This window comes from Pteropus alecto, unplaced genomic scaffold (genome assembly GCF_000325575.1).
Source record: "Pteropus alecto unplaced genomic scaffold, ASM32557v1 scaffold88, whole genome shotgun sequence".
NCBI lineage: Eukaryota > Metazoa > Chordata > Mammalia > Chiroptera > Pteropodidae > Pteropus > Pteropus alecto.
The window spans coordinates 18,714,260-18,738,187 of record NW_006494611.1 but is presented as its reverse complement, the minus strand read 5'-3'; the positions used below and the strand labels follow the sequence as shown (position 1 = coordinate 18,738,187).

Below are 23,928 nucleotides of genomic sequence, written 5' to 3'. Positions count from 1 at the left end.
GGGCTGTGAGGAGGAATGTGCTTCATGTCTCTCTCCTTGATTCCGGTGGTTTTCTGGCAATCTTTGACATCCTTTGGCTTATAGACACAGTAGTTCTCTGATCTCTTATGTTCACACTGCTTTCTCCTTGCATGCATCTCTTTACATGCATTCTTTCCATGAAGATACCAGCCATATTGGATTAGGGGCCTGCCCTCCTCCAGGATAACCTCATCTTAACTAATTACATTCCCATCGACTCTATTTCCAAATAAGGTTACATTTTGAAGTACTCAGGGTTAGGACTTAACACATCTTTTTGGGAGACACGATTCAAGCCATAACAGTCAGAGAGTCAAAAAGGAAAGAGGAAAGGCAAGGCAAAGAAATAAGGAACAGAAAGAAGGTCACTTAATAAAGATCTGATTTCTGATTTTATACAAACATGTTGATGTTTGTCCTAATCGCCGTATCTAAATTATAACCTTCATTGGAGGCTAATCAGTATAGTAGTTAGAATATAGGTTTCAGCAGTTCTAATAATGAAATGTCATATCAAAAGATAAAATGGAAGTTTATTTTCTCTTCAGTTAATCATCTGAGAATAAGCAGTTGAAGGATGATTTAGCTATCAGGGATTATCAGGGACCCAGGCATCTTTTATATGATTTTCATCTTTAACATGAAGCTTCCATCTCCAGTTCTTGCCTTCATGTCCATTACACAGCTATTAGGAAGGGAATTGGAGCAAGGGAACACATGCCTATTTCTTTTGAGAGAACAGGTGGGGAAATACAACATATCGTTTCTCTCATCCCTCTGACTAAACTTAGTCAGATGGCTATTCCTAGCTGCCAGATGCATTCCTGGGTTTTACTCAGGCTGAGAAACATGGTCCTGTCCCTGTGCCAATTATCACTCTGGAAGAATGAGAGAGCAGATATGAAACGGTCACTAACTGTCTCTGCCACATCCACTTGACACAACACTCCTCAGCCTCTTACACCATCCCTTTTACTATTCTTATGAAATTGCTCACTTTCAAGTTTCGAAGATTTAATTCAGTCCTTAACCCTTTTGGCTTCTCTGTAACATTTTGTTTTTAATTGACTTTCTTGGAATTCTTTGTACTCTCCTAATTTTCCTGATTGTTTCTTCTTCTTAGTAATAGTATTTTCTGGCTTTCCTCTTTCTCCCTCTTCCCAAGAGTAGATATTACCCAAAGCCAGACTCTCCATGCTGTTTTCACCATCCTATATGTATATATGCCCTCCTTTGTGCAAAGTCATTAACTTCTTTGATTTTTACTCTTGGTTTGAGATTGGTGCTTCCCATATCTCCACATTTTACTCTACTTTCTCTCCAATTCCCCACTCCACATTTTCCACTGTGTGCTGGACTTTGCTACCTGGACATCTTATCAAATCTCAGACATCCAAAACTAGATTCGCCATCATCATCTAAATTTCTCTTCCTTTTACTCTGGCTCTTGTTTATACTGCTACTATCACTCAATGTTTTAGGATTTTTATTTATTTTTAAAAACTCTTTCTTCCTCTTTCTATCCAGTCAATCAGTTAAGTCATGTCCATTTCACTAATAGAATTTTATACAATCCCACCTTCTGACCCATGCCCGAAGCTGGTTCTGGTTCCGGCCTCCATTATCTCTCAGTCTTGATGACTCTAATAGCCTCGGTTACTTCCCCCATTCCAATTCTATCTATAATAATACTGAGATGTCAAAAGCACATTTGAAAAAGATCAGAAAAAGTATAATATCTTTGGGACAAATCATGAATTCAGTTCACAATAGAGGAATTTTTTAAATTTTTTACTCTTTTTTAGATACTTAGATGAATCATCTTATGGAATACTCAGTGAAGCTAATTAACAACTAAGTAAATCAAGCATATACCATATGCCAAGCACTGTACCAACTTTACCTTATTTTAATCTCACAAACTAAAAAGGTGTCTTTTTTGCATTTTGCTCTTCATTTATTTTCCTTCTCCAACAAAAACCTTCTGAGCAAGTTATATATAATAGGGCCAGTTAGTAGAGAAGGAGCCCGAACATCTTCAGAGAAGACATAAGAAAGCATGGTTTAAGATTAAACCTGATTTTTTTACTTCACTTGTTTTGTTTTTTTACTATTATTAGTTTATATTAGTTTCAGGAATACAGTACAATGATTGGACATTTACATAATTTATGAAGTGACCCCTCTGATTACTCTAGCACCCATATGGTACTACACATAACCATTATGACAATATCAACTATATTCCCTATGCTGTGTTCTATGTCCCTGTGACTGTTTTATAACTATTAATTTGTACTTCATCCTTTCACCTTTTCACCCAGCCTCCCAATCCTCTCCTCTCTGGCAATCACCAGTTTGTTCTCTGTATCTGTGAATCTGTTTTTGTTTAGTTTATTTGTTACTTTCGTTCCTTAGATTCCACATATAAGTGAAATCACATGGTTTTTATTTTTGACTTATTTCTCTCAGCATAATAACCTCTAGATCCATCCATGTCATTGCAAATGGTAAGATATCATTTTTTATGAGAGTAATATTCCATTTTGTGTGTATGTATATATACATATGTATATATACCATAACTTCTTTATCCAATCATCTATTGATGAGCACTTAAGTTGCTTCCTGTCTTGTTCCATATCTTGGCTATTGTAAGTAGCACTACTGTGAACATAGGGGTGCAAAGATCTTTACATATTAGTGTTTCAGTTTGCTTTGGATAAGTATCCAGAAATGCAATTGCTGAGTCAAAAGGTAGTTCTATTTTTAATTTTGGAGGAAACTCCAAACTGTTTTCTGTAGTGGCTATACCAGTTTGCATTCCGACCAACAGTGAACAAGGGTTTTCTTTTCTCCACTTCCTTGCCAACACTTGTTTTTTGATTTATTGATGATAGCCATTCTGACAGGTGTGAGGAGATATGTCATTGTGGCTTTAATTTGCATTTCTCTTATGATTAGTGACCTTGAGCACCTTTTCATATGTCTATTGGCCATCTCTATTTCTTCTTTGGAGAAATACCTATTTCATTCTTCTGCCCATTTTTTGATTAGATTGTTTGTTTTATCAGATATATCATAAGCAAATATCTTCTCTCATTCAGTTGATTGCCTTTTCGTTTTGTTGATAGTTTCCTTTGTTGTATAAAAACTTCTTAGTTTGATGTAGTCCCATTCGTTTACTTTTGTTTGTTTACTTTTGTTTGTTTCCTTTGTTCAAGGAGACAAATCAGAAAAAAATAGTAGTAGGAGCAATGTCAAAGAGTTTGCTGCCTGTGTTTTCTTCTAGGAGTTTTATGGTCTCAGGGCTTACATTTAAGTCTTTAATCTGTTTTGAGTTTATTCTTATATTTATTGTAAGAAGGTGGTCCAGTTTTCCCAGCACCATTTGTTGAAGAGACTGTCTTTGTCATAGATTAAATGACCTCCTTTGTCATTGATTAAATGACCATATAGGTGTGGATTTATTTCTGGGTTCTCGATTCTATTCCATTGATCTATGCGTGTCTGTTTTTATGCCAGTACCATGTTGTTTTAATTACTACAGCTTTGTAGTATAGTTTGATATCAGGTGGTGTGACACCTCCAACTTTGTTCATCTTTCTCAGGATTGCCATGGCTATTCAGGATCTTATATGGTTCCATCTAAATTTTTGGAATTTTTGTTCTAATTCTCTGAAAAATTCCATTGGTATTTTGATAGGGATTTCATTGAATCTATAGATTGCTTTGGGTAGGATGCCATTTTAATGATGTTGATTCTTCCTCTCTATGAGCAAGGTATGTACTTTCATTTATTTGTATCTTCTTCAATTTCTTTTTTCAATGACTTGTAATTTTCCAAGAAAGTTATTTTATCTCCTTGGTTAATTTGATTCCAAAGTATTTTGTTATTTCTAATGCAATTATAATTGTGGTTTCTTAATTTCTCTTTCTGATAGTTCATCATTGGTATATAAAAGTATAACAGGCTTCTGAATATTAATTTTATATTCTACTTCTTTACTGAATTCATTTATCAGTTTTAACAGTTTTTTGGTGGAATATTTAGGGTTATCTATATATAGTATCATGTAATCTGCAAATAATGACAGTTTTAGTTCTTCCTTTCCCATTTGGATGTCTTTTATTTCTCTTGTCTGATTACTGTAGCTAAGACTTCCAATACTATGTTGAATATAAATGGTGAAAGTGGACATCCTTGTCTTGTTCCTGATCTTAAGGAAAACGTTTTTAGCTTTTCTCCATTTACTATAATGTTAGTTTTAGGTTTCTCATATATGGCCTTTATTGTGTTCAGATATGTTCCCTCTATTCTCACTTTGCTGATAGTTTTTATTATAAATGGATGTCGAATTTTGTCGAATACTTTTTCTGCATCTATTGATATGATCGTATGATTTTTATATTTCAATTTGTTAATGTGGTATATCACATTAATTGATTTGCGGATATTAAACCAATCTTATATCCCAGGAATAAATCAAAGTTGATCATGATGTATGATATTTTTAATGTATTGCTGAATTCGGTTTGCTAATATATTATTGTGGATTTTTGCATCAATGTTCATGAGGGATATTGACCTATAGTTTTATTTTTTGTAATGCCTTTGGTTTTAGAATTGGGATAATGGTGGCCTTGTAAAAAGAGTTAGGGAGCCTTCCCTCCTCTTGAATTTTTTGGAAGTGTTTGAGAATTTTTAATGTATTGCTGAATTCGGTTTGCTAATATATTATTGTGGATTTTTGCATCAATGTTCATGAGGGATATTGACCTATAGTTTTTTGTAATGCCTTTGGTTTTAGAATTGGGATAATGGTGGCCTTGTAAAAAGAGTTAGGGAGCCTTCCCTCCTCTTGAATTTTTTGGAAGTGTTTGAGAATAAGTGTTTATTCTTCTTTGAATGTGTGATAAAATTCATCTATTAAGCCATCCAGTCCAGGACTTTGTTTTTTAGAAGGTTTTTGATTACTGATTCAGTTTTGTTGGTGGTAATTGGTTGGTTCAGATTTTCTGTTCCTTCTTGATTCAGTCTTGGGAGATTGTATGTTTCTAGAAATGTATCAGTTCCTCCAGATTGTCCAATTTGTTGGCATATAATTGCTTATAGTATTTTCTAATAATCCTTTGTATTTCTGTGGCATCCATAGTTACTTCTCTTTTTTCATTTGATTTTATTTATTTGGGTTATCTCTCCTTTTTTATTATTGAGTCTAATTAAATGTTTAATTTTGTTTATTTTTTTAAAGAATCAGCTCTTGGTTTCATTGATCTTTTGTATTATTTTTCTAGACTCTATTTTGTTTATTTCTACTCAGATCATTATTATTTATTTCTGTGGCATCCATAGTTACTTCTCTTTTTTCATTTGATTTTATTTATTTGGGTTATCTCTCCTTTTTTATTATTGAGTCTAATTAAATGTTTAATTTTGTTTATTTTTTTAAAGAATCAGCTCTTGGTTTCATTGATCTTTTGTATTATTTTTCTAGACTCTATTTTGTTTATTTCCACTCAGATCATTATTATGTCTTTCTTTCTATTCACTTTGGGTTTTGTTTGCTGTTCTTTTAAGTGTGAGGTTAGGTTTGAGATTTTTCTTCTTTCTTGAGGTAAGCTGTATTGCTATGAGTTTCCCTCTTAGGACTGCTTTTGCTGTGTCCCATAGATTTTGAAAGTAAGTCCTTTTATTGTTCTCATTTTATACATTAAGAAATTAAGATCCATTAAGAAAACGTGGCTTTAAGAAATTAAGTAATTTACTCAGGGTCTGACTCTGAATACATAGGACCAGAATTTGAAGTAATAAATTTTCAGAATATCCTCTCTTAACCATTAACATACACAACCCCATAGCAATCCTAGAAGGTCATTACTGCCATCACCATTTCATAAATCAGGGATGTTATGTAAACCTCACAACATCACAGCCTTAATATAATCCGAGTTAACCAGACTCCAAAGTCTATCTTTCACTTTATACAACTTCCCTTTTATTTTCCATGTTTATAAGCTACTCCTTGGTCCCAATCAGATATTTTGCATTTGTGGATTAGAAGTTAAAAGGAACTGATAAAAGAGTGGCAATGTGTCAGCTCCACATCATCCACAGTTTTCGTGAGACATCCAAAGTGTATACACTCCTCTTGTGTTGGCACCAACTTTATTTATAAAATCAAACGCGCTAGTTTATTGAACTTCCGCTTAAGAATGTCTTTTTCTACATTACCATCTGGGTTTTCTGGCCATTTAGAAGATGTGGTAGGTCCCTGTTGGACTTTATTTCAAGCTCACAATTGCTGGGATTTTAAGTTATTGTGTTCATTTAGCTTATGGTGGCCTTACATAAAAAGCGAATTTGTTGTATCAAATAGGAAAGATAAAATAAAAAGGAGAATCAGGTCAAGTCAAACTTTCTCAACATCTGAGTCCAGGCAATGGGATGGTAGATCTTCTGTCCTCTTCTGACTACTGTTGAGTCGATATCCTAGTCTTCTAGTCCAGCCAAAAAAAAATCAACAAAGGCTGGGTCTCTGATAACTTCAAATTATATGCATGCCGAGGTACTTTGAAGTTAATGTGGGTGGGTTAGTTTTTTAATATTTATAAATACTTATGATATATAGGTTGGAACTCTGGACTCCATCTAAAAGGAAACAGTGGTCTTTATTGGCTGTACTTGCCAACTTAGTAAGTATAAAAAAGCAAAAAGATATCAAGTTTTAGAAACATGAGATGGACAGAAGCGAAAGAATTCTTTTGATAAATTTAATTCCAAGAGACAGGGTTATAGTCCATGAAGACAGAAGGGTGATACTCAGTTTAGTTCACTGGAGACTGGAAACCAAAATCAGTTTTCTTGGTTATTAAAAAATGTGTTTCATTAGTATAGCAAGGAAAAATACATTCAAGCACTTTATGTTATACATGAAGAGTCTCAAGGGGGAAAATAATAATACAAATATAAAACCAAATTGCTATTAATGAAGACAAACTTCAGTGCTATATCTCTGACCACTCTTCCCTTGTACTCTAACTATAGCCTTGATAAACTGCTTGATATTCCATCTTCCTAGAATAGTCTACTTGTCTTGCATACATGCACACACACGCACACACACACGTAGTCTCTCTCTCTCTCTCTCTCTCTCTTTCTCTCTTTGTCTATTACCTTTCTCCTAGCTATATCCTTTAGGTCTTAGCTTAGATGTTATTTCTTCCAGGAAATCTACTGCAATATCCCTAAGACCATATAAAGTACCATCTTTAATACCCTAAACTACTGGGGTAGTAAGGGTCACTCCATACAGAATTGCTCTTCTTCCATTTACCTCTAAGTTTTTTGATGATAGGAATTTACTGTGCCTTTATTGTATCCTTAGGGATTAGCATAATGCCTGCCACAAATTATGTAGACAATCTATAGAAATTTGTCAAATGAATGCAAACATTTTGCAATGGAGACAGCAAGTACTATCATCATCAGGGTTTCAAGACATATTCTTTTCTAAACTACATTTCCTAGGATAAAACTAGTTTCAATTATTGCAAAGAGCTATTAAGTTGGATATGCAGATATTATTGCTTGCCTGTTGTGGTAACCATTAAAGCTAATCACAAGTATACTGCTTCTCTCCTTTACTTAACAAAATATGAGAAGTGATATGTGTCACTTCCAGGTGGAAGCTTTAGGAGCTGGTGCATGATTCCCCATGTCCACTTCTCCAACCATGGAAGCATGTGTTGAATAAGAGCATCAGTCAGAATGAGTCCCTGAGTGAGGCAGTATGAAAAAATTCTCCAGCTGACCCCAATGAACATATGGTGAAATCAAGAAATAAATCTCTAATATTGTAGCACAACAGACTCAGTTTGGCTGACTCACTTAGAGAACAGCTACTTCCACCATCTCTTCTTTCTTGCTATCGAAACTTGCATCCTCTCTAGAGGCAGAAAATACCACATATTATCTTTTTCAGCGTTTCTTGAAGCTGCGAGACACAATTCTGGACAAGAAAATATAAGGGAAATTCTACTTGTGTTTCTACTATTTTCTACCTTCTACAAAAAAGAAAAGGTTTGAAGAGAACTCTCTTCTTCCTTTTTGCTGCTGCATGTAATTGTATGAAGATACAATATAGCCTAAGAGGAAATATACACTATAATATACAATATAGACTAAGAGGAAAAGACTAAGAATTAAAGTTGATAAGTTAAGAAAAAGCCAGTGACATCAATGAGTGGCTACACTAAACTTGAATTTGTCACCTCAAGAATTATTACTATGGCAGACTGTAAATATTTTTAGTGTTTGGACTCCTGTTGATCAGGAATATTTTGTTACTTACAGCTGTCTGCACTCTACTTAGCAGTATGGAGAATATGCCAATTTCCCTCTCTGGCATACTATACTACATGAAATTCCAAAAGCAGGTACAAACCATCAGGTTAGACTGGGATACCCAGGAACCAAAAACATTTGGAAGAACTGAAAATATGAAAGAATCATCTAACACCAAAATCTTTTTGCTAAAGATGAAATCCATATGCTAATATTAGAAAAAGACATATGCATGCTTATATTGGAGGAGAAGCATTAAGAGGGTAAATGGGGAAAAGATATTTAGAAGTATATTCATTCTTGGCTTTTTTGTTCAGAATTAGCTCATAAAACAATTTTTCAATTAATCACATACCTAGAAAACTCTCAGTTGCCCTAGTAGTAATAAATGCCAACCATATGTATTTTGTCAGCAGTAAATCTGTGGAGGGCAGGAAGGAACTGATGAAGTGGTTCCCTTATGTTTGGGTGGTTACTTACAAAGGTCATTTATACCATTTTCCAACCTGATTTACATGGAATGGAATCCATCACCATTTGTTCCACCTCTTAAAAAGAAAAAAAAAAAGTGTTCATTTGTCTATATCATCTGTCATTAGAAAATACTTTCCCAAGTGTAATTATTAATTTATTATTAAACATTCTATTGAATATTGATAATTTACATAATACTCATTGAAAAATATAGAAGGATCATTCAGTACTTTTTGAAGAAGTCACAGCATCCTTAAAATTTAGAGAGAGTACAACAAATAAAACTCAGACACTTTGAAATGAGAAGGAAAATCTTCTCCAAAACAATTCTCTCACCAACCCAATCCCCTTTTCTCTACATTCTCCACTAATTTCAGGAGTTTTCTCCAATGAGCCACTCATAGCAGCAGCCATAGACACAGATTGTATCTATGTTTTTATATTAACATATCAGATCAGCCTCTTCATGGGATTCTTTGTGCTCCAGTGAATATAATGCAGGGACCTTGTCTTATTTTTGTATAAAAACTGTAGAAATGGAACTGCATGAGCTGGAAGAGATGGCAGCTAGTGAGGAAACAGGTTTCTGTGGGTTATTTGGGGCAAAGAGTACTGGTGGAGAGGGGGTGGGGTACAGAAGGATCATCAGCAGGCAATACAATGGCTGCCTTGGCACAGCTGCAAGTAAACAATAAGGTATTGTTTCAATGAGGAGCTTGAAGGTGGTGGAAAAAGCTTCAATGAGGAGCATGAATGTGGTGGAAAATCATTTGAAAAATTTTCTGAGTCATGAGAAATACTCTTTAAAATTATATCATGAGTTCTACTGTAACTTATGTGTCTGAGATCAATTACTTTCAGAATTACCTGTTCTTTCAGGCCTCTGAACTTTCTCACTAAATACTGTGAGGTCATTAGGAAAAAATGATCACTACACCTTTTGGAATTCGGATTAGCTAATTTCCAGCTATTAGTTTCCACAGAAACAGCCTGAGTAAAGATTCATCAAAAAGTGTTCCAGGTTCATTCTAGTGCAATACAGCATGTCTAAGTGTTACATAAGTGGATGTTAATATTATCATTATTAATATCATACTATTTTCAAACTTTAAAGTTTGTTTTTGAAATAAAGGTTGATTTTTCCTTAAAATGCTAAATCTTTCACACACTTACAAAAGCATGACTTGGTTTCTGATAATTTCCTTTGCAGCCTGGGAGCACCTACTTAACTTGGATAATTTTAGATGCAATTAGTACCTTCAGCAATCAGTGTCAGACTGCCATATCTCATTCTTAGGGACATTAGGCTGAATATTTCATAATGCCCCCCCAAAACTTTCAAAACAGCTTTTTCCAAATTGTCTGGAGCCTCTTTCCCCCAAAATTAGAGTACCTAGCACAAATGATATAAGATGTGACTTTAAGATTACCAATTTTTATATCCCTCCCCAGAATTTATATATCGAATTGATGGTTTTCTCCTTCAAAATAGTCACCATTTGACTCTTACATATTTATCCCAAATATGATCTTACTAATTGATCTCACTAAGTGTCCTTGTACCAGACACTTGTACAATGCTGGTATCAGAGTAAGTTTTAAATATTTTATGACTGAATGATGACTGAGTGAGTGAGAGAGGGAGAGTGAGTGAGTGATTAAAGAACAAATAAATGAATTTCGAGCCTCCCCTTTGAAGACTCCCTTCCAAGCCAATACCACTTTCATTTTAATATCTACACTAATGGCAAAGCTTTGTGGTTTAGGGGTGAATGTGGTGGAAACAGTCAAAAAATCTTGTGAATAAGAGACACAATTTAGTAGAATAAGGGCACTTAAGGAAACAAAAAGCATGATCAAAATATTGCAAGTCTGACTTTCTGTAATTGAGCTCTCAGGGAAATTCCAGAAATGATTTGAGTATCAACAACAAATCTAGATTAGGCATATCAACTCTAAAGCGACTGCTTTGAAAGGCTGTGCTCAGTAGAAGAACTGGAACACTAATTTTCATGCTACTTTTCTCTAATTGGGCTTATATATTTATGGTCAATGTTTGTATATTATTTTTAAATGTAACTGCGGGGAAAGGTCCTGTAGCCTTATGCTAATCTTAAATCCATGAAACTTTATTTTTCCCATCTGTAAAATGAAGGATCAAACTATATGATCTATTAAAACTTCCAATGCTAACATTCAATAATTCTATAAATAAATAGTTAAACTTTGTTCACACATCTTCAACCACTCTTATTAACATTTCAGTTTTATGTTAGGGGAACTATTCCTTTAAATAGCCACAAGGTCCCAAGGGAGATCATGCTGTAGACCATGAGATACAAAGCTGCTAGAGCAAGGTGAATGGGATACACATATCATCACAAACTTATCACACACACACACACGCGCGCACACACACACACACACACACACACACACACACACACTCCTCTGTCCCATTAGCAGTAAACTATCTTTTCCCAAACTGGGACATTTATGGAAGTCATAATAGTTTACATTCACATGAAATCAGTCATATAAATTATACAGAGCAGAACTGCTCTTTAAATGATTTGTCGACTTTTTACTAAGTAGTTACAACTTCAAAAACGGAAGAAGTGCTTTCAAATGAAAGTATGACAGCGGGCTTGAGAAAGTCCTGCTTCCGACTGTGTCCAAAGTATCTTATTCTGTAGATTCCAGGCTGGGCAGTATCTGGGATATGCCATTGTATCGTTGCATTGCTAAGACCCAGTAATCCCTTGTGCCAATAGAAACTGTTGGTAGGAAACAAACAGACAAACCCAAATTTACTCTTTAAAATGTGTGATTAAAAAACATGTATTACTCATTAAATGAATATTTAGGGAGCACCTACCATAAATAAGGCACTGGTCTAGATATTGAGAGTATAGCAATGAACAAAACAGAGATAAATACTTACTTTCTGGAAGAAAACCTTTAATGAAGAGCCATTTGCAGAAGAAATACCTTTACTCGTTCCACCTAACTACCTAAACTTTAACCAACCTAGGAAGCCTTACCTGATATTCAGAACACAGTCGTCTCCTGCTTTAGAACTCCTAAAGCATCCTTTTAGCCCTTGTTATCCTCTGCTTCAACTGACACTTCTTTTCACATGTAGATTCAATTGTTAAAAATACGTATTTAATGAGCACATGTGCCAGACTGTATTCTAGAGATTCTGGGGAGACAGTAGTGAGCGAGACAGACATGGTCCAAAGTTTCTGTGTTTCTCAATGACAGAAGAAAGGCAATAAGCAAGTAAACCACAAATAGTTTTACAAGTGATAAATGAAATGAAGAAAGTAAGACAGAGGTATCTCTAAAGAAATGTCACTTGAACTGAACCCACAACGTCTAGAGGAAGAATATTCTAGGAAGAGGGAACACAGAATGCAGTGTCTGAAGCTGGAACAAACTTGGTACAGCCAAGGAACAGAATGCAGATCAGTAGAATTAGGGCACAGTAAACCGTGAGAGAGTAGTTGGGATGATAGAAACAGATGAAGTCAGATCACATGGGTCCTTGTAGACCATGATGGTGGGTTCAGATGCTCTTCGAGATACAGTTAGGCTAACTGACTGATAGCCTCAGGTATGTAGAGGGTAAACCCCTCGACATTCTGTGTTTCTCAGTGATAAGTCCAGTGCTCTCAATGAATAGTTGATGGCATTGCTGCTGATGAACAAGGCAGAGGCCTACACATATCCTCGATGTTGACTGCTATTCTGATTTGGGGCTTTTGAAAAAAAATAATTCTTTTTTTATTATCTGTATAACCTTTTTTTAACAATAAATATGTTTTTATGACTTGTTTAAAAAATCACCCATACTCTAGAACCCTGAAGATCAAAAGAAAAATTATGCCCATATTTTATATATTGCTATCAATTGGGCCACAACATGATCAAATCTCTATTTTAGTTAACCATGTGAATCGAACCAACATACAAATAATCAGTTAGAGATGATCTAAATTAGAAACAAATTGACAAAAATTTTGCCCATTTTCATGCCATTGTCCTGTGGTAAAATTTATAAAATTGAGAACAGTGACATTTTATTTTAGACACATTTTCAAAACTTTAAAATATTTGATCAGCTCAGTATTTGGCAAAAATAAAGGTACAGAGATATATATGTCTCTTTGAAGAAACTCCATGAACATATTTCTTTCTTACTTTAGTCCGTAAGACTTAAACACTCAAGCTTCTCATGCTTTAGTAATTCAAATGAAGAATCGTTGACCATATATAAATACACAATATATGTTGGCTAATGACTCATTATTTTCCCAGAAGGAATGTCAGGATCTACAGAGTTATCTCAACACCTTCATCCAGCACTCCTTCCAACCAATTTGCAAGAAAGCTAGACAGTTTTAGGGGTGATATGTATGACCGTGAAAAAAATACTAAATTAACAGATGTTTATAAGCATGGAGGCTACAACCTCATTAGCACCTAATCTTACAGAAGCACATATCACACTGTTTTGTAGAAAAATAGAATCAAAATGAAGTCTAATAAATTAACTAAATATGGCCAGATGACTTCTTGGGGATTTGAAATCATTAATATCATGTATTGAGCTAGTCTTCCCATTTTTCTTCTCTGCATTAATAACCAACGGTTTTCAAGGCTTGAATGACAAAATATTCAGTAGACATGCTCACCGAGTCTCCCAGGAGGCATCATTATGCATTATCTGCCATGTTGCTGAAGTTGCCTCATATTTCTCCACAGTGAGGAAAGTCTGATGGGTCTGAAATGCAATTAATAAAACTGATCACACACTGAACAGTCACAGAAGGAACCTGTCTGCAAATACTCCGCTTGTTGACTGTATGCAAATCTACCAATGGCTTATGTGAAAATGATTTAGAATTTCCATCCAAATTCTTAGCTGTTCCTCTTAACATTCTATGCAATGTCTTCAGAATATCAATTTATCTAGTCTATTAAAAACCATGACTTTTTTTTAGAAAGTTGAATGAAGCATAATTTTAGAGCTGATAGCAAATTTTAGAAATTAGGGCAAAGAAGAGACAGAATAAAACTTGAGATTTAGAAAAGGCACAAGTCAAACCTTTCATGATATGTTTATTGATCTACATTCCAAGATGTTCTCTAGTCACCTCAAGATTTAGGAAGGAAATGGGAAAGTTTTCTCATCTTTCTATCTTCATGTATATGATTTATCAGTAAATATACCTCCCTGAGTGAAGAAATTAAAAAGAATGTATAAATTTTCTTTGTCCTGAGGTGCTAAAAGCAATTCCTGTATTTCTTCATAATAGATTTCTAGAAACCATACCATAAGCAAAGTTTATTTTCCATTGGAAAATTGCTATAATAATTTATTTCAGACCAAGAATTTAGCTTCAAGTGAAGCACGAATTAGAATAATATAACAAATTAAAAGATACAAAGCCCCTAAATCTCAAATTTTCCACAAAATTCTTTAGATTGTGGCCATTAGGGATACAACTTATCTCTAAATCATCTTTATCCATCATAACCCCTTACACCTGCAATTTACAGGTGTTCAAATAAAACTTTGCTGAAAGGATCACTCATTTACAGCTGTACCATGGGATCATTTCAAATTCTTCTCTAATTACTCAACTGATATTCAATTATATTCAATAAAGAAGCTTTCATAACCACAGCGACTTGTAAAGAGAGCTATTTCTGGCCATTTAGGGCAGAGCGACATTGGGGAGACCATAAATGGGTTAGGAGATAGAGTGGGCCCTCATGTATAGGTCTAGAGTACAGTTTTGAGAACAAGTCTAGGCCACTGCATACATAAGTTGTGACTATCCTTTCCTCCACCTCCCAACCTTAATGTTTTCCAGATACACAATTAGTTAATACAAGCTATTAATCTTTCTAGGCCTCAGTAAAATAGGGATAATAAAACAGAACTCATTGGGTAGTAGTGAAGATTAAATTAGATTCATATGATAATGTATGTAAAGTACTTAGTCTAGTACCTACAAAAGTAAGCATTCAGTAACAGTGGTGAGGATGTGATTATTACTAATGAAGGGCACTAAAAATTGTTTTATGCCTAGTCCCAGAGCATTCTTAGAAATTAATTCTATTCTTGCTATAGTGCTTTGAGTATTTTGTTCTCTTGCTTCTCCATGGCAATAATGGTGACAGTATTTCTCCACCCTAAAAATATCAAATGACAGCAAATTCTGCAGTTTTACTACAATAGTCTGATGTCAATATTAAAATAATGTTATAAACATGTAAATATTCCGGCACAGCTTGACTGCCTAGAGAAATTATTTCAAACAGGTATATGTTAATTATCCAAGCAGTAGAACACTTTTCTCCAATGTCTTTTTGACAATGTCATATTGCCATAATTATTTCACAGCAATAATAATATTTTAATGAGCAGAAATGGGAAGACTCATTTGGAAGAAAGGTATTTTGGGTTATAAGTGACAATGGGCCCTGGTTAGAATAGCTTATCAATAGAGCGAATGCTTCCTCAGTCATAGTAAAAAAAAATCTGACCTTAAAATCACTTTCATATACCCATTCTCTTTTTCTTCTATATTTCTTTATGGTTTGAATTTTTACAACTAGATTGTCTAGTTATTGCTCATGTAGTTATAAGAATATTCTAAGGGAGCTGCAGAGGAGTAAAATTACTTAGTTTTATTAATAGGTTTATACAGACATATACTTCATCATATGTACATGTGTGTCATATATACATATATACAATAGAACAAAAAAGAGTGAGATGATATGTAACAAACTATTAACAGTGATTATCTCTAAAAAGGTTTATGGAAAGTGGGGTCCTTCTACATTCTATCTTAAACACTTCTATATTATCTGTTTTTGCACTGAACATCTATTTCTTGTGTCATTTTTCATGATTAATAAATAAATATCCTATTAGGACTGTAGCAAAGAGTAGGGAAATGGACAATACAAGATAAAGTAAAGCACATGGATCAGGCCTCCAAGCCAGTAGAGCATCCACCCAGGGATCAATGGTCATTCCAACAGGAGATGTAGGACCAGAGGCAGCAGTGCTAGAGGAGAAGGAGAGCAGCCAAAGGGTGAGTGGGAAAAAAACAAAGATACACTTCACCCTTGACCCTTTGATTATGTTACCAAATTTAGTAGTTTTTAAATTAAGATTGTATTCAAATTTATATCTTCTCAAGAGACAATGTAGTACTCTATGGATTGAGCTATGCGGGGTCCTAGGCAGAACCAGTTAAATGTTTCCTGTGTGCTTTTTGTACAGACTCAGTTCCACATTAACTGTTTCCACTGAAAATTTCTCCATACCTGCAAAATCAGATGAAAAGCAAGTTGAGACATTTTATCTTCATGTTGTTAAACTGTATAGGGATATTCAAGTGAATGAGAGGCTAAAAGGTGAATTTAAATTTGTACAAAGAATTATCAATACTTACCCAGTTTTCTGCTGAATTCTTTGGGTTAGCACCTACAAATATAACTTCAGCAACTTCTCCCTGAAAATAAAAATTTATTTTGTGAGTTCTAATAAAAGTATCTTTGTTGTACCCATATTTGGGCCATTATTTATGAAATTTTCTAGGATTCTGAGTACCTATATAAATCCTATTCTATTTAATCAAGTGAGTTATCTTCTGAGAATATTAGATAAAGTACCCTTGCAACAATGAACACAGGAATTTGGGGCCAGTGAATTTTCTTTTGGTAGATTCAGATATTGGTGAAGATATAGAGCTATCATTCATATTAATCACTGCACATTAAAATGTCTTCTTCAGTCTTTGATATTTTCTTATACCTCACACATATAGGAGATGCGCTGAATTTAAATAAGAGCAGTCAAAACTTAACATGGTAGATTTATGCTTGCATTATACTTAACATCTATAATACACAAGGAGTGACATGGTATGTATTTACCTTCCCTCCTGAAAGAATTTAAAAAACTAGATGAATGTGGAAACAATGGTTTAAAAGACTGTGGGCATCAGGCAATGAAAACAGTGATCCTTGAGTGACAGAAAACAGACAAGATGAGCCCTACAAATGCCCCAGCTTAATGCCTTCAGAGAGTTTACAGTTCACAGCACAAAGAAGCAAAATTCAAGCAGAGCAAAGGCAGTCTATCTAAGTCAAAGAATAGATGTGCGAATCCATGAAGACCAGAGTCTTGAGTTCATAGGGTGGAGTAACAGAGAGAAGAGAGCTATACAGAGAGAGAATTTAGGAGATTTGCAGAAGACTCTCAACAACAATGCATGCATGTAAGGGAACTACCTTCAGCCAAGAAAAGAATCACTTGAAAGAATTAGGAGAACAATCTCAGGCTCATGCAGAATTGTGAAAAGCTCCTGTTCTCACCAGACAAACTGGGAAACCTCATAATTCAAGAGTTTTACCTCAGTATATGGGAGAGAGATTTTCCCTAGAATAAAACCTCCTTTGGCTCTGTCTAAAAAAACTTCCTAAGACCCAAAGTTATTAAATTCTTTCCAAGTAACTTAATAACACCCAGAATCAAAGCTTAAAAAAATATTTACAGGAATAGAAAAACCTCCAGTACCTAACAAGATGAAATTCACAATGTCTGTGATAGCTCATAAAAAATTGCCAAGAATATAAAGAAGACAGACCTATGCATAATAAGAAAACTCTCAATCAAAACTGACCCATAAACAAAATACATGATAGAATTAATAGACAAGGACACTAAAATAGTTCTTATAACTGTATTTTGTATGTTCAAAAAGCTAGCAGAGAAAATGAACGTAAGTAGCTAACCACAAGATTTAAAAAATGACTAAATCCAAGCCTCTAGAGATGAAAACTGCAGCCTAAAAAGAAAATACACTTGACAGAATTTTCAAATTAGACATTGTAGAAGAAAAAATAACTGAGTTTGCAGATGTATCAATAGAAACTACACAAAATAAAAAATGGGAAAACTGAAGAAAGTTAATAGAACAGCAGTGAGCTGTGGCACAACTTCAAGCTGCCTAATGTATGGGTAACTGGAGGTCCCAAAAGATAGAATAAAGACATTCAGAAAAAGTATTTTAAGAAAAAATGGACAAAATTTTACAAAGTTACTGGAAAGTCTAAGAAACTCAATGAACCCCCAAGCACAAGGAACATAAAGAAAATGACATCAAGCATCATTAAAATCAAATTGCTTAAAATTGGAAATAAAAAAAAAAATCCTAAAAGCAACGAGAAAAAAATATAATGCACAGAGAACACACATAAAAATGGCAGCAGATTTTTTTCATTGACAACATTGCAACCAGAAGACAGTAGAGCAACATCTTTAAGGTAATTAAAGAAAAAAACTCCTAACCAAGAGTTCTATAAACATGAAAATATCATTCAAGAATAAAAGCAAAATAAAGCATTTTCAAAAACAAAAGGAGAAAACAAAAATGTCAAAAGATATCCTTCAAGCAAACAGAAAATGATACTGGATGGATATTTTGATCTACACAAAGAAGCTAAAACCCCAGAAACTGTTAATGTGTGAGTAAATAGAATTTTTCTCTTTTCAAATCTCTTTAAGAGATAGTCTACAGTTTAAAGTAAAAAATAAGAACAATCCAGGGAAGAGTCCATAACCTGTAGAAGTAAAATACATGACAACAATAGCACAGACTGGGAAGAGAGAACTGGAAGACCACCACAAGCCAGACTGATCAAGAAAAAAAGACGGAAGGCATATATCATCGGTATCACAAATGAGATAGGTGATATCAATACAAATTTTATAGATATTTAAGAGATAATAAGGAAATATTATTAATGACTCTATGCCCATAAATTCAATTAGCTAGATGAAATGTAATGGACAAATTTCTTGAAATATAGAAACTACCAAAGATCACTCAAGAAGAAATAAATAACTTTAATAGTAAAAACATCAAATTATACACTTTAATTATGTATAATTTATTGTATGTCTATTATACATCAATTAAGGTATTTTTAGAATAACTCTTCCCTAAAAACAAGTCTTCTCACCACTCATCATGGTACACAAGATCTTTTAGAGTTAAGTTTCCACCTGCTCTTTCACCTTAAGCCCTCTATCATCTATACACCACAGAGGTGGCATGTCTTCATGGGCAAAATAAACTCCTACTCATCCTCCAAGACCTAGCTCAAACTGAAAACATTTTTTAATGAAAACTTTCCATGGATTCAAAACCCATGTTGACCATCTGAACAGAGATGTGCTATTCAATTATTTACTCTCCTGAATTCTATCATTAACTTTCCTGAATTATTGTCATCGATTTATTTTTATCTCCTTTTATTTGTTTTCACCAGTGAGATTACCAAATCAGCCAATCTAACCAATAGCAAATTGTTCCAACAAGAATTAATTAGAATCTCCTGCAAAAATTAATGTACTGCTTATATAGAGCAATCAGCACTGCCACCAATATTACGGTTTATTTAACAAAATAAAGTTTATATCTGATATCTGATTAGCCAATTTGTCCTAATCCTTACAAGTATTCATTTCCTTTATTTTTTTCTACATTCACAATTCACTATTTACTCACACTCATCTTAACAATGAGAAACAATCCAAATACAGATACAACACGCAAATTTAAATGAAAGGGGTATAGAGCAGGAACTTCCGACATGACAGAATGAGGCAGTCAAAATGTCTTCTCCCCTAAAAAGAAACTGTATATGCACACATACACAAAACTGTCAAAAAATATATATTTTGGCACTTTTGATATCAAACACTGAGAAATGTTTAGTCATTAAAACTATCTAAGTTAAGATGAGCACAAGTATAATTCAACCAGAGTGGGAAAGGCCATGAAATCAACAGCTCTCCTGCTGCTGCTGCTGCCAGAAGGAATTCACTTGATTTGGAACATAGCCATGTAAAGTGGTGGTCCCAGGAGAAGGCAACATTGGGGGTTAGGAGCTAGAACTGGTGGCCTAGTCAGGGATTTAATAGTTTTGGGAAGGTAAGGTAATCTAGTGTTCTCTTCTGTGTGTGTGAATATTTTATTTAGTCATTTTTGTTTACAACTGAAACTCTGAGAATTCAAAATTAACATCCTTGCCTGTAAGCATCTTATAGACACCAGAAAAAGTTTCAACCTTATGTCCACACAGTTCTGCCGTGCTTTATCCAAATGACCCTTTATGAACCAGCTGCTATCCAGTTTCATGTGGACTCTCTTGCCCACAAATTCACTTGGTAAAAGCAAGTCCTCAGAGCGTGGCTTCTGTGATGCTTTTGCTCATTGTTTTGTACGGCTTTTTCAAGTTGGCTTAGGCAGAATTCTCCTCTGAACAATAAAGAGAACAAGCTTCCCACTGAACTTTTTCTCCAATTTGTGTACTAGTCAAACTTGGATTTTTCTGGAAAGACTTCAGTTGAGGAACACGAACAAAGATTATAATAGCTTTCCAATCCCCACCAATTCAGTTTCCTTGGCTGCTGTTATATTCAGCTCCCAGAGCTGGGTCCTGAGGTCCAAATTCATCTCCAGCTCAAGGAATGGCTAAAAGGTGCCAGACTCGAACTCGTCCGGCTTCTCGCCATTGGGCTTCAGGATCTTCATGCTTGAACTGAACATGGCCCTCTCCTTGCTGAGCACCGGCCTAATCACAGTGTTCTTGATAAGCAATCTTTCTATCCTGGACTGACCAGAGGCCGTGAGTATGCACAGCAGAGATCAGAGCGGACCCAAACCACACACACATCCATGGCCAATGGAGTCTGTGTGTAGGTGCAGAGGAAACATAAGTAACTCCAGTGAAAATTAAAAGCTGAGGAAAATTAGAAAATGGTCTGAAGTTTGAATACATACTCCAGCCCACACAGATCTATCAGCAGAGATTGAAGTTCTTACTCCTTGAAACATCTTACCATAAATTCTGACCATGATTTGGTTGAACATTAAGTGATGTAATCACAGGGGCAACATCATGAGAGCTAGACTTAAAAGTAAAATCGAGAAAAAGAAAAACTGAGCAAAGATATCAACAGTTACACATTGCAAGAGAGACAGGCTTTACTAAATTAGTCAAGTTTTAAATGAGCAAACAAACAAAAACAACAACTCTGTGGTGGGGAGGTAAAGCTAGAATCCCAAGTTGGTACAAAAAATCATCTAATACTCAACAAAATATTATGAGATGTGCATTTTAAGAAAGTCCTGCCCATACTAAGAGAAAAACTGCCTCTCTCTGTGTCCAGATGTTCAATTTAGCAGAAGACTTCAAACCGGATGTTCTAAAAACTAATATGTCATATTTAAAGAATTAAAGTATAATTAAAGTTCTCAAATAGAGAACTTCAATTAAGAGAATTCATTTTAAAAAAAAGAACCAATCGGAAATTCTGATATTGGAAATAACAACAATGAAATGAAAAATTCACTTCAGGGGCTTAATATCAAATGTGAGATGACAGAACAAAGCATAGGTGAACAACAAGCTATTAATATAAATTACCCTATCTGAAGAATAGAGATGGAAAAAAATTAAAGAAAATTTAACAGAGCATCAGAAACATGTGGGACAAAATCAGCCAAAACAACCACCACTAAACAGAAGTCCTAGAAAAGAGAAAAAAAAGACAAAAAATTTTTCGAAGAACTAATGGCTGAAAACTTCCCAATTTTGATGAACATTGCCTTACATATATATCCAAGGAACTCAGTAAATTCCAACTAGGATAATCACAACATGATTCACATTTAGATACATTATAGCAGATTAGCGGCAGACATAAATAAAAAGAAAATCTTGAAAGCAGCAAGAGAAAAATAATTCATTACTTACAGGGATACTACAATAAGATTAACAATTGGCTTCTCAGAGAGTGAAGAACAGAAAACAACAGGATAATATATTTAAACTACTAAAAGAAAAAAATTTTCAACCAAGGATACAGCAAAATAATTCTTCAAACATAAAGGCAAAATAAAGCCATTCCAGATAAACAAAGGCTGAGAGAATTTGTTGTTAGCAGAACTGTCTTACAAAAAATATTAATGGAAATTCTTTAGGTTGAAAGGATGTGATGTTAGATGGTAATCCAGATTCTTAAAAAGACATAAAGAATACCAGAACCGGTAAATATATAGGTAAATAAAAAATATATAAATATACTTTCCCACATCTCTTAACTTCCTTAAAGGGCATAAGAGTATATAAAACAATAATTACAACACTGTATTATTTCATTTATATATAGATGTAATTTATATGACAATAATATCACAAAGGAAGGAAAGGAAAAAGAGATATATTAGACCAATCTCTTTATATTTTTTGGAATTAAGTTAGTATTATATTGAAAAGTTGGTTATGATTACTTAAGATGCATATTACATACCTGAGAAACAATAAGATATGTAAATTTGGTCTCTGCCTTCATTTCTTGGCACACATCTCCTAAAACCCTTGGAATCTACAAAGTGATATATCTGTTAATATGTTAACAATGATGACTGGTGGCTGGGGGCTTCTGAATAACCTTGAGATGAGGGCTAGTTGCCTAGGGAACCAACCCTGTGATTATAGAGTTGGAACTTTCAACTTTAATCCCCTGATCTCCAGGGAAGGGAAAAGAGCTGGAGGTTGAGTGAATGACCAATGGCCATTGATTTAATCAATTATACCTAAATAATAAAACCTCCATAAAATCTCTAAAATACAGAATTCAGAGAGCTTCCAGGTTGAATGCATGAAGATGCTGGGAGGGTGGGATCCTTGAAGAGGACATGAAAGCTCTATGTTCCTTCCCCCATACCTTGCTACATGTATCTCTTCCATTTGGCTGTCCCTGAATTGTATGTTTTTATAATAAATTGGTAATATAGTAAGTAAACTGTTTTCCTGAGTTCTTTGAGCCATTCTAACAAATCATTGCACCCAAAGAAGGGGTCCTGGGAATCTCCAGTTTATAGTCAGACAGTCAGAAGCACAGGTGACAACTTGGATTTGACATTGGTGTATGAAGAGGGGGAAGGGGTACAGTCTTGTGAGACTGAACTCTTAACATGTAGGGTCTGCACCAATCCTGAGTAAATCATGTCAGAATTGACATGAATTGGAGGACACCAAGTTAGTATCCACAGAGAAATGGAGAATTGCTCGGTGTGAGGAAAACCTCTACACGTCTGCTGTTAGAAGTATTGGGAGTAGAGTGTTGAGAAGAGAAAGAGTTCTTTTTCCTTTTTAAGTCCTAAAACAACAACTAGGAAAATAACTAAACATATATATAGTCAAAAAAATCAACAGAGGAATAAAAAGGTACACTAAGCATGCACTAAGCATAAAAAGGGTCATTATTGACCCTATAGAAATTGAAAAGATCATATGGGAATACTATGAACAACTGTATCACAATAAATGAGACAATTTATATGGAATGGGCAAAGTCCTAGGAAGATGCAAATTCTTAGAAAGATACAGACAAATTAAATTCCTAGAAAAACACAGAACTAACTCAAGAAAAAACTAGAAAATCTGAATAGGCTTGTAACAAATAAAGGAAATAAATTAGTAATTTAAAATATTGTGATAAAAAGAAGCACAGGTCCATATGGCTTTGCTGGTAAATTTCATCAAATATTTAAAGGAGAAATGATACCAATCTTTTGCATACATTTTTAGAAAATACAGAAGGGAAAACATCTTAATTCATTCCTTAAGACCAGTATTACCCTATTACCAAAGGCAGAGAAATATAACATGTGAAAAAAAGACTGAAAATATCCCTCATGGACATGAATACAAAACTTTTTAGCAAAATATTAGCAAACTAAATTCAACAACATATAAAAAAGAAGATATACCATAATTAATGGATATTTTTTAATATCTAAAAATCAACTAATGTAATATTAATAGAATAAAAGACAAAAACCATATGATCACCTCAGTAGACATAGAAAAGCATCTGAAAAAATCCAACACCCATTTTTCATAAAAACTCTCAACAAATAAGGCATTAAAAGGAACTTTTTCCACCTGGTAAAAGTCATCTACAAAAATCCTACATA

At 34.3% G+C, this 23,928-nt stretch overlaps 1 protein-coding gene and 1 pseudogene across 1 annotated transcript in view; both read right to left on the bottom strand.

Moving 5' to 3' along the window:
• Positions 1-11,429: 11,429 nt before the first annotated feature.
• ASAH2 (N-acylsphingosine amidohydrolase 2) overlaps positions 11,430-23,928 on the bottom strand; it is a 59,134-nt gene continuing 46,635 nt past the window's right edge. Inside the window, exons 18-20 of the mRNA XM_006926031.1 lie at positions 16,324-16,383; positions 13,543-13,631; positions 11,430-11,619 (exon numbers count right to left, since the gene is read on the bottom strand). Coding sequence (XP_006926093.1) covers positions 11,430-11,619; positions 13,543-13,631; positions 16,324-16,383 — 339 coding nt within the window. The remainder of the gene's footprint in view (positions 11,620-13,542; positions 13,632-16,323; positions 16,384-23,928) is intronic.
• LOC102883707 lies at positions 19,931-20,490 on the bottom strand (annotated as a pseudogene).